Consider the following 12982-nt stretch of genomic DNA (forward strand, 5'->3'; position numbering starts at 1 on the left):
GTGGACAATGATACAATCCAAAACTTATATTTCATACGACACGGTTTAATATTCTTGCTCATATTTGGTCATTTATTTTCAGACATCAGCGTACAGTAGAAAAATTGCAAGAAAAAGTATCAAGACAAAAAATCGATAATCAGGAACTGAAGGATGCCAATAACGAACTATTGACAAGGTGTGACAGTTATTTTCATTTATGTTACTGTTGTATATAAGCACTACCTAGAACTCACCCTATTTTCAGACTGTTTCATAACAGATTCCAAGCTGGCAACCTATTCTAATTTTCTAACTAATACAATAACAACAGTTCATGTAGTCAAACATGTGGAACATATTTTTTTGATTTTATCTGTTCAAGGACTTATTTATTCATAATTTTAACATGTCCGAAAAATTGCGGAATGATACTAATTTTACTTGGGTAGTGATTACATTTCACTCGGACTTTATCATAGAATCTTTGTGTAAAATCTCAAATTTTAAACTAAAATCAAAATATTAAGTCCATAATTATGATATTTCAGTTAAACTTCGAAAATTTGTAGTTTGTAGCATCATTTGGAGCATGTGCAGTCAAAAAGTCTATTTGATATCCGAAGTATTGTGGAATTTATTTTTAAAGTCACTATATTTTCATTGTAAAAATACTTCGTTTTACCCAAGTGGAAACTGGCAGGTACTTAAAAATGCAGCTCTCTGATTGGTCAGTTAGATCCCCTGATGACATGATGAAGTTATGAATTTAAATTATTTCTACCTGGATACATGTTATAATTTTCATTTTGATATCTGTACTTATGTAGACCAGATTAAGGTAATATAATTATATACATCATAAATAACTTATTTTCTTATCTCATTGTAAATGTTTTAGCACCGTTTCACCGTATTTGTTTTACCAAGAAGTCTTATTTTAATTCAAGCGCTTTTAAATTAACAGTTACTGCCCGCACGATAAAAGCTGTAAGTTTGATAATGATAAAAAGGACTACTATTTACGTTTGAATTTATACTTCGCATCTAAGTACTTAAACTTTTACCATTTTTTTTCTCTGCTTGATGAGAATTTTCTAACTTATAAGAATGTGTTTGCCTATGATAGGATTTTTAGGTAATTTAAGCAAGTCATTTGGCATGAATTGTTGTGAATTTAAGACTAAGTGCTATGGCTGGTGCTAGACTGACGGATGGCAACGCAAATATTGCAGACCTCAGTGATGAAAACAGACCCACAAAACTAGCTGAGCAGTATTCAGAACTTTATGACAATGAATGGACAGATGCTTTTGAAGTGTTAACGGCTGGCGAACATGTATCAGAACAAGATGCATGCCATACGCTTTTGGAAGCGCTTTGTGTGAGTAAGATTTTTATTACTGAATGTTAAAATTATTATTTATATAATATTGAAATATATCAAGATTAAACGTACATTCAGCTGTTGATGTATCCAACATAAATGACTACGAAATAACAATAGTAACGAAATTAATGTATTTGTAACGATCGTTTGAATTTGCAACATTATATAGCTACAGTATCTTTTCGTTGTGTTGAATATGTCTGAGAATTTCGATTGCTTGTGTCTAGATTTTCTTAGATCAATTTCTGCTCATTTTATACTGCAACAGTAGATAAACGATTTTTATCAAACAAAATATACAAAGATTGAGCACAAAACACAACTTACTTTCTTTCTGTTACATTCAGCACGACGGCTAGCAAGCTCATCGCCTAAAGTATTTCTTCAGTACAATTTTTAGAATAGTTATTATCTTTTGAAGTTTTGATATAGGTATCTATAATCCCTCTTTCTCCTTTAGGCATTTTACAACGCGTGCAAAAAGAAGGCGAACGGTGACTTGGAAAACATGAGGGAGGCAATAAAGACGTTCCTTGGGGTATATTTTGTTACTATTTCATTTAAACTTGAACAGATATTTCTGAAAACTTCATTTGTTTTAAAGCTAGTCTGCTTAGCTCAATAGAGAGAGCACACAGATCTTTTGATTGTGGGATCATGAATTTGACCCAGGGCTAAGTGTTTATTTTCTATGACGTTTTGATGCATGTGGATAAGTTGAAAATTATGTGCGGAGAAGAGTTTAGTACTGGTACAGAATAAAGGATTACTGGTTGGATTTAGTGTCTGCCGTTCGAATACATGAAATGCTGTTAGGTAACGGCGCTTATAAACACTATTGACGAAAAGTCCATCTTACAGTTTGATCTTGACGTTTGAGAGTTCAGCTTTTTAGACTCGTCTGCCGAATAGGGAAATCAGCCTAATTTACTTTGCCTAGATTATTTTCTTGTTAGACTCATTTATCAAGGTAAAGGGTTCCTATGGATACATTTTTTACTTCAGGATGCCGAAAAAAGTGACAATAGGCCGGGTATTAATTTGTTGCGAAAACAAAATGTACCCAGAGATAATATTACCCAAATATAAGTCAAAACGGCCCTTCAAACATATCCCAGTTACTTTTTAATATAAATTGGACATACTTTTATTTTGTGTTGCCTCGTAATATTGTTATTACTGTCAGATGAACCCTTTATGCGTAATGAATGTTATAAACTCTGAAAAGTGGCAGCTGAGGAATTAAAGGGAATTTCCTATAGTTTTTTTATGCACACCTTTTTTGTGCAGCCGACACTTTCTATGGAAAACTAAAATGAAGTCAACATTTTGTTGAAACCTGTGACAGACAATGTTAAATATGAGGAATCTTGAATGAAATAACATTTTTGATAAGTTTTATCAGTAATCAAATGTTGATACTGGTTTATATTGTATTGACAAGTATCATGCCTGACAGGTATCTTGCCATTTTGTGGTTGTGTTTTCACATCGCATTTTAGTACAAAGACAGTGTTGTTCATATAATGTAAGACAATTGACTTAGTAATGATAATACAATATCACCTTTCAGATTATTAAGTATTCAATCATAGAAAGAATTAAGAAGTTTTAAAACTTTTTTTTAACTTCTAGCAGATATACATGTAATCAATTTGGTCAGGTTCGCGCCATTTTTGTCCGAACAGATGTTGTATTCAAGCGGTCTTAACATAAAATTTAGCCTGGTGACCCATACATTTTTAGCCATTTTTATGCTCACAATACAATTATTTATACACAAGAAAAACAGGAAAAAATTCTATGAAACAGTTTTTTTTCCAAATTAAAAAAAAATTCTTTACTATGGGTATTTTTCATTGAAAAAAATTCACAAAATTGAATATGAAACAATATTTTTTTCATTTGTACCCATTATTGTAAGAATATATTATTACAAATATGACTATGATATCAAATAAGTATATTATAATAAAATCTGTAAAAAGAATAAACCTTATTTGCTGTCTTGATGTATATTTTAGTTGGTATTTATAAAAAAGCAGAAAATTATGAAAATGTTGAAAAATCGCTCAAAACAGTTTTTCACAAAAACAAGCCAGGTGACCCGTTGTTTTTATTTGTTCATTGTTTTCAGCACAAATTTTCCTATCATATATATGGATTTGAAAAAAATCTATGAAAGGAAAAAAAAATCTGTAGGAATTCTCTTTAAACTTGTCAGTTATTCAACCACTAACATACCCAGCTGTAATACTGATCAAACAGAGATATCTGTTGATAACTGGGTGTACCCATTTGACACTATATTGATTAAAACTTCTAACTACAATTATTTTTAAAACTAGGAGCATTTCTTTCACGATAGAGGAAATATATTAACAATAGCAGCAATAATATTTCCATTAGAAAACTTGTGATGTGTCGTTTTCATAAGGCCGCCATTTTCTAACTTTTGAACATAGATCAACATGTGTTAGGGCACGGCGCGTGCTTAAGCGGTACGTGCATATTAAGCTTTTAGCTCTTAAACAACGCGGATAAGAGAATAAATATAATTTAGCAAACTAACTGTCTTACCGATGCCACGGTCGCGAATACATTTTCAAAATATTTAGTCTCATTTAGCGAAACTAATACATATCAAACTGGCGGGTTTGCTGTTTTTATCAGTATGTTTTACATAATTATAAAAAACATATATCTATCCTGGATCTATAATAATCTTAGGGTAAAGAACCACCATCAGAGCTGATGAAACCACTTAAAGATCAGAGGAAAAAGATCCATAATGGACACTTAAAGCACCTAAAGCGTGTATGTACTTTATCGTAACATGTTAACCATTTAATGATTTTATTGTACCGCATAGTGTAGAATCATATCTATAGAATATTTACGATATCAGAAAAACATTTCATTAAGTACCGTAAAGCCTGTTTAAAGTAGAGAAGTATCTAAAATACGGTATGCTGTAAATAGAAACGTGGAAGTGTATTTGAAATACAAATTTTACCTTAACAGACAAGTTACCATCTATTATTTAAATAAATTTGCTTTCTTCAGGATTTAAAAGAAAATATACATAAGCTCTTTCCTGATAAGAAGAAGCGCCACGATGTGAGATTGAAACTGTTTCTAAATAAGGGTATTGAATTGTGTTGGCTCATGGTTATTCAAGACCCCTCTGTCTATTTGGACGTAACCATCTGCAACAGATATGGAGAAAAGTACGAAAGCACCACCTTGAAACCTTACACTCAGTCAGGACAGTATATTGATTACATTGTATGGCCTCCGTTATATCTCAACGAAGGTGGAAATATTTTATGTAAAGGTATTGCACAGTGTAAATCCGGCGTAACTAACAGAATTTCGTGTAATGCGCGTCCACCAACTTCGGAACAACAAGAAATAACAAGAGCAACTAAAACAGAGACAGAACTCCAAGAATCAATTAAAGAAACTAAAAACTCTGAAACCAAACTTGAAGGTGCAACATTATCAGTGTCTGATAGCTATCATAATGACAGGTATACCGATCCGGGAACATGCAGCAATCAAAAGGAATCGAACCATGCAAAGCCAATTTCTGTAGGAATACTCTCTGTTACTGAAAATGAAAACAGATCAGAACTTCCTGTTCTAGATGAAATGTTAACAACAAATGAAGTAAATAAACACGATGCGAAAACAAATATTACAACAGTGACAGAGACAGACGGACAGGAGAAGATGGGGGCGATTGACAATTCTGAATTTCCATCCGAAGTTAATCTAACAGATTCTAAGGCCAATTTCAGTAAATTACATTAATGTCGAGCCGAGTTACTGTCAAGAAACGACAGTTACCCTCAAGAAAGAGGAAGAGCGAGACCATAGGACTGAAACAGATCAAAAGGCTAACCTTCCTGCTGATATATCGATAGACAGACCGGGTGCAAATTTTGATACGAAATCGAATGATTATAACGAGTCAAATCCGAATATTATTCCATCAAACGCAAAGCCTTCTGTTAATAGAAAGAGAAAAACTTCGAATGCTACTAGATCAATGGAAGGTGATAGAAATACAAAAACATCGAATCCAAACACTACTACAGCTGTTGTTAGTAGTAAAGGTCAAACTACCATGGAAACTTCTTATCCAGGATTTGAAAATAGTGAATCACCTCCCAAAGTTAAAAACACAGATGATAAATCAAAGCAGTATAGCTTAACGTATCCCGAAACTGGAAGAAAGAAGAAAAACAAAGACAATCGGAAACTAAACACATCTGTCGGCAAGGCAACATAGACATTGAAAGAATACGTAATACATTGACTAAATTGTATATATTCAAATGTACATTATAAAGATGCATGTTTTGATGCCATAGACGATTTGCATTAATAGAAACTCTGAAAAGATTAAAACAATTTCTTGAAGTATATTATATGAATTCTCTGGATTTCCAATCTTTGACTTTACGTTAAGATGCATTGTTTGTACAATGTTCATTATGCTTATGTAAAGATAGCTTTGAACATATTACGAAATAACGTAACCTGAGATGTATAGTATGTGGACTCGTTTGCTTACGAGGTTGAACTCAAAATCACGATATGTATACACGAATATCGTTTTAACACTAAATACATTTGCTTATAAAAGTTGAAATACTGTGAGAAAACTAATGTAACCATCGTTACAAAAGTATTAAATTTGCAGGGCTGTTATTGTGCATGTTGATTAAGTTTGCACTGTTTATCTCAAACGTTTACCATTGATTGATTTCCTGAATAGCCAGCAGTTAGAAAAATGTCAAACGTTCAGCGTTCATATTATATTCTTTGCTTTGACATTTAATGCTTATACACATTTAAATATTACAAGGTGTGTGAGTGTACTAAACTAAATATTAAAAGCAACACAACTACTACAACAAGGAGTTAGTCAGAGGCCAGAGACTGAAAGATCTGTGAGGTACATGTACTGGTATATCATTGAGCAGTAACTCAAAAAGGAACTATGTTTATTTAGAAATAGCCTCTTTGGGTTGACATATTGCATTAGCTGGTTTTCTCAACTGGCCTATGCAATTGCAGTTGCTCGAACAGAAAGCAAGCTAAATTATGCCTCAATGAGATTCGAGGTCCTTTTCATTTGTTTTAAACAAACATCCTATCGTAACAAACCCGTTGTGACGGGCCGGAATAAACCTATTATTGAAACCGAGAATGCCCTGGATAATGTTCTAGATGTATCAGGTTGTATACGGTGTCGCATAATATGTAACACAAATAAAAATCATTGATCATTCTAGATTAGAGAATATGTCATGGTTTTATTTAATTGCACTGGAATTATAAATATGCATTTTATTAGCAATAAAACATACATATCCTAAAATTCTTTTTATTTTCTATGTCTTGTTATTTCTTGGTATATATCAGAATTGTTAAATAGATATATTCATTTCGGTAAAAGTGTACATAAAACAAAGCATTATCAATAAGATGCATGTGCTAAAACAAATAACAAACATAATGATATACAAACTGGGCCATGTAGTGCACACCAATACCAGGGATAACCAATACCAGGGATAACACAACAAAGGGTAAGCATCTTTCCTCTTATTGCCATAGTGGTCCCTGATATTGCATGCCTGACACAGAAAGTAATGTGTAGTGAGGGAGCAATATTGTTTATGAATTAATCGAATAATAAATCTATTAAGAAAGTCATTTGATTAAGCATAAAATGCATTACAGATTAGCTTTATACACATAAAATAACACAATTTCAATTAACAACCGTTTTGATATCACAGGCATTAAGTGGTACAAACTAAGCAATTAAGATACATTGGTACAACTACAAGTCTAAAACTTATGACTTATCCTAAAAAAATGAAAAAGACAAAATAAAAAGGATCTTAACTGGTCATAAGATGGAGTTTTATGGCATCCTTGAATTTATTAGGACATTGAATATTTCTAAGACTTCGAGGAAGATCATTCCACAGTGTTATTCCATTGAAGGCAAAATATTTTGTACCAAAACTACCGATCATAGGTAAAGAATAACGTCCAGTGTCTCTCAACTGGGTAAATTTCAGCCGTAAATTTCAGAGCTGTCATGTCAGGAGAGGAAATACAACGTGTGGTGACTTTAATACTGAAACTAGTGCATGGTATACTAATCAGTCTTTGAAACCGTTTCAAACACCTTGTTCAATGAGTCTGACTGGGATGAGTGAAAGCGGAAAAACTACATACATTAGGAAGTTATTAGAGCAAGCGATAAGGTTTTAGCGGTGCCCCGAGCAAACGAGTTTATTGCTGTTATAACTTTCAAGATCTCTTTTCACAAATGAGTAAGTCAGTTCCCAATATAACATTTTATCAGGGGTTACCCGACCGAGAGACGATAGAGAAATGGTCCTCACAAGAGCGTCATTTACTTATCGTGTTTGGTGATATGTATAATGAAATATCTTCAAGTAAAGCGATATGCGATTTACCTATAAAGCTGAGTAACCACATGCACATTACTTCGTTATTCACTCAGCACAATGTGTTTGATAATGCTCGTTATAGTAAAACGATTGCAACAAACCTTCACTACATACTTCTGTTTACATTGCGAAATCGACAAAAATTAGCAGTTCTAGGAAGCCATGTATTTTCTCATAAAAACAAAGCCAAAAATTTTGTTAAGGCATATGATATGGTGATTGAAGATTTTTCATGCTGATAATTGACAATAGTCCATTGTGTCAGGAAAAAAGATTTAGGCTGCGATCAAGTGTGCTAATAGGTCAGTACCCAATTGTACGGTGTTCCGTGTGGACAATCGTGACTTTTTATTCAATACTAAACCGCGATGCACGATGGAACGATGACGAAAACGCGATGGCGCGATGGCATGAGATGAAACAACGATGGTACGATGGTGAAAACGCGATGGCACGATGACGAAATTATTATACCAGAAATCGCGATGGTGCGATTGTACGATGGTGAAATGTCGATGTAATATCGCGTTTTCATCATCGTTCCTTCGCCTTTTCACCATCGTGTCATCGCGTTTTCATCATCGTACCATCGTGCCATCGCCTTTTCACCATCGTACCATCGCGTTTTCACCATCGTGCCATCGCGTTATCATCATCGTACCATCGTGGTTTCACCATCGTACCATCGCGTTTTCACCATCGTACCATCACCTTCCGATTAGAAATGCGTAGTAAAACTGTGAAATCTTCGAGGCCACGTCCTTTGTATTTTATGTATGCATGAAAGTAAAAAAAAAGCTGGATGTAATTGTCACATGGTATTATTCAAACTCAGCTTATTCTTGTTAGGATGTATAGAAGGTACAAAGTGCAATGTGAAAACGAGATTGTATCAAGTCTGTATTTTACTGACACATACTGTACCACTGCGCATGACCACCGGAAGGTGATGGTACGATGGTGAAAATGCGATGGTACAATGGTTATGACGCGATGACACGATGGTGAAACCACGATGGTACGATGATGATAACGCGATGGCACGATGGTGAAAACGCGATGATACGATAATGAAAACGCGATTGTACGATGATACGATGGTGAAAACGCGATGGTACGATGATGAAAACGCGATATTACATCGACATTTCACAATCGTACCATCGCTCCATCGCGATTTCATCATCGTGCCATCGCGCCATCACGTTTTTGTTATTGTACCATCGTGCATCGCGGTTTAGTATTAAATAAATGTCACGAATGTCCAAACGGAACACCGTACTATTGTGTATGAAATCAATTAACAGATATTTAGATATAATATAAAATCGACGTCTGGGCCTTTTTCTGTATCAAACTGTTCTTCCGCGATGGATCGTTTTTTGAAACATTTACATCTGTTAAGTTATCTAAGTACGTCAGATACAAAATCTGGAAAAATACAAAGCCGTATACAGGAAGCTAGCTGGAGAGAAGAGCATTATTGCGGCAAAGTGTTTCTATCAAGGATCTACTGAACGTTTTCTTTAGTCATTGGTCAGTTCTTAAACAGAATGGAGGAAGGAGTGAGGAAACTCGTGGTCATTCCCCAGTCTCAGTATCAACAATTACTGCGGAGCCAAGAGAACAAAGCGAATACACCAACGACAGTTATATCAACAGCGAAGGCGAAGATTTTGACACAAGAACAGAGAGTATCTTTGGATGAAGCCCAAAATAGCTCGCCTGGTGAAAAGGACGTTAACATGCTCACAGAATATTACACGAATGCGGCATATGAAATAAACAGAAAGATTTTACAAGTGATTGAGCACAGTTTTTCCTCACCCGTACGGAACAAAATAAGAAGGCTGTCGACATTTATCATAAACTTTGGACAAATATGTTTGAGTTTACCTCTGACGGGAACGGCAAAATTCGTGGAAATTTGATAGATTCAAAATCAAATATTATTGAGCTGTTGGAAGCGGCGGCTATTGGCTGTAATGGGCGACAATTACCCGCTGGCTATAAAGCGTTTGTTGATGCTTTAAGAGTAATCATTGTTCCAGTTCATTTCATTTACGAGGATACACAAAACACTTTGTCCAAAATATTTAATTTGCTGCAATGTAATGTGTTCTTGTTTTTTTGTTTTTTGTTGTTTTTTTTCAGGGCTTTACTTTTGTTCAATAATGTATTACAATTTGTGATAAACAAGCAATATCAATTTCAGGTACAGGGTGATTGATTACATTATAAATATCTTGACAGTTGTTAAGAAGTACAAACTATCTAGTAAAAAAATCATATTTTCACGTTTCTTGGTGAACAGTGTCTTGCAGTTAGTGTTATACAATGTATATTCGAAATCGGGTTTAAACTATAACCCGAAGGGTCACGTACATGCTATTAAGAGCATTATTCTCATATTCAGTTAAAACAGAATTAGTACATGTTTTATGATTTATAATTGATACTAGTTAATTTTTATATTGCGCGTTTTGTCAAATTCCAGAAGTCCAACTTTTTCTGTGTAAATAACACACCTTGCGCTCTCTTGTAAGGGAGTTCCAAACCTCACAATTAAGTAAAGCTCATACGACTTTACAGGTGGAAACTTTGTATTTTCACTGAAAGAGGGTTCCATGTAAAACACGTAAATAGCATATCCTCTACCAACATATGCACGTGCAATACCGACATTAATGTTGTTAAGCGTATCGAGATACCCGTCGAAAACCTGTAAAACTTTGCCACCTTTATTGTCCATGCTATAATCGACATGTATCGGGTCCCCTGGCGTACTGATACCGTTCACGCAAAGAGGTAGTTGTTTGACATCACAATTTATGAAATGCCATGGATTCTTCTTATAACTACCTGCCACTGCCTCCGAAAGACAGAATGCTACAACCACTGTACTTGGCGTTAGATTCTGGCAAATGTGTGACCAACTGAAACTGCTCAGATTTGGTGGTACGGTACAGTATTTCACATCGCGTTTGGTATAAGGGTATTTTGCCGTAACATCGCTGTGAAGAAGTTTACTATGAGCCACCAGCACAGAAGGATTAATTTTAAGTTTATAAAGTCTTAGAAATGCGCCTTCTGTTACAACACTGTAATTGTCAGATGCCAGTGGTTGATCTTCCGAACTCATGAGACAAAATGTTGGGGAACTCCGTTTCAAACATATGTCTAATTTCACTCCATTAAATAGATACCTGTCGAACATAGGACAATCACCGAGCATTGGTCCCGCGACTTCAAAAGTATTGGAGCCTTTTGTAAGGCCAGGCCTTTGGAAAAGCCCGTAGTTACCATCAGCGACATTCGTAGTATCCATTAACCCTGGACAATCTGCAAAATAAAGCTGCTCAGTTAGAGTAGATTCCTTCATTTCTTGACTGCTTCTAAGCAATGTATGGAAATATGCAATGCTCGGGTACATATTTCCTGTTTCCGCCACTAACATTTTATTCATTTGCACATCAACTTCCGAAAACATTGCGTGAAAAAACAAATTAAATGGCGTGACTCCATCTTGATTTGAAAACGAACTTCCATTGGCTTTTAGCAGTTGACATTTTAAGAACAACTTTGACTTTAAAAGGTCCGTGTAAGAATCACCTTGTAATGTAGTCTAAAACTGTAATGGATTTAGACCGTGATACTGGCTAATTGGACGTAACACTTTGTAGTACTGCCTTAAACATGCTACTTGGCTAGGTGGACAGGTAAATAAATCGAGCTGGACTGGACCAACATCTCTTTTACTGTCTGAAGTGAATACTGACATACTGTCCTTGAACTTTGTGAACAAAATATTTATTCGATTTTGTGTTTACTTTTCCCAAAATATATCTCGCAATTTTTATGGCTAAATATGTCTTTTTTATCTTCTTTACTTTCCGTTATGTTTTAGAGGCTGGCTTCTTATTTCCACTTTTTCGTTTACTTGTAGATTTTGAGGACTTCGTGATCGTACTGCTACTTTTTTCCAACGATTTTCTCACTACACCCTCAGCTTGTTGTACAGTTTGTTAACAAGGTGAAATTATGTTCACAATGTTTTCAGTTTTAGCACTCGATAATTCGTCTACAGATATTCTATCAAGCTCATTTTCAGCTAATTTCTGTAACTGCTTCCTATCTGACAAAGCTGTTTCTTCTGTCTGTAATGCAAAACCTACACTAGACCCCTGTTTCAGTTTATTCTCATAAAATTGTGTCCACGCGTCGAAATCAGGTATGTATATGTTATTCTGTGCGGAACACCGGGACTTTTTCTTCCTGTATTCATGTCGTTTACTGCTTTAAACTAGCTTGTACTATAGAAGCAATGATGTTACAGATCATTATCAAAACAATACAAATTACTATATATAACACAAATTGCTGGCATCTATAATCGTATCCAATAGTTGGTTTCCATGACAAGTGTAATTTTTCCACAGGTCTTTTCATAGAAACATACGGGATTCATTGATTGAATTTTTTGGGGTAGCCAACCCACGAAACAAGAACTTCATGATTTCGACATTTGCCTCTGTGTCTTAAGACTTTATCAATATTAAAGAAATCATTGTCCCCTTCAAATCTTCAAGATCATAAACTGGTATGTTTTCTTCCCTAAATCGAGTAGCAATTTTAAAAATTTCCTCCGAACATTTTTGATGGAAACTTCTTTCAAAAGTTTTTCTACTATAGCTCTCGCATACTAACTGTCCCACTTTGAACTTGAATTTTGATACTCGCATTAATCTATGCTTTGTCTCATATTTGGTAATTGTATTCTTTTTAATGATTTTTTTCATACGGTTTATTGATGTACATTTCATAAAACAATGCCGCCTAATTTCTATGGTTTACATTGAGAGGGCTTATGTTAGACCCAAGCGACCTATGTGGGCGGTCATTATATGCTCTTACTATGTCCTGAAGTTTGTCTATGTATCGAAAAATCTTGTGGAAGTGCAGGAAATTATATATCGTCCGTTTTAATGTTAAAAAAATCTCTATGTATGCAGCTTTTACAGGAAGTGCTGCAAACGTCTGTTTAATATTTTTATCTTTGAGAAACTTGAACATTTTAAGATTTTTGAATTCGGTTCCTGAATCACTCCGG

General features: G+C 34.7%; 2 protein-coding genes across 2 annotated transcripts; one reads left to right on the forward strand and one right to left on the reverse strand.

The window, feature by feature from the left end:
* Positions 1-88: 88 nt before the first annotated feature.
* Positions 89-6754, forward strand: LOC128554717 (uncharacterized). The gene is made up of 5 exons (XM_053536029.1): positions 89-178; positions 1162-1363; positions 1830-1907; positions 4100-4186; positions 4436-6754. Exons 2-5 carry the CDS (start codon positions 1172-1174, stop codon positions 5183-5185), a joined length of 1107 nt encoding a protein of 368 aa, XP_053392004.1. The 5' UTR covers positions 89-178; positions 1162-1171; the 3' UTR covers positions 5186-6754.
* A 3576-nt stretch (positions 6755-10330) lies between these two features.
* Positions 10331-11362, reverse strand: LOC128554719 (uncharacterized). The gene has a single exon (XM_053536031.1). It carries the CDS (start codon positions 11360-11362, stop codon positions 10331-10333), a length of 1032 nt encoding a protein of 343 aa, XP_053392006.1.
* Positions 11363-12982: the final 1620 nt, after the last annotated feature.

Source organism: Mercenaria mercenaria, unplaced genomic scaffold (genome assembly GCF_021730395.1).
Source record: "Mercenaria mercenaria strain notata unplaced genomic scaffold, MADL_Memer_1 contig_681, whole genome shotgun sequence".
NCBI classification, from domain to species: Eukaryota; Metazoa; Mollusca; class Bivalvia; order Venerida; family Veneridae; genus Mercenaria; species Mercenaria mercenaria.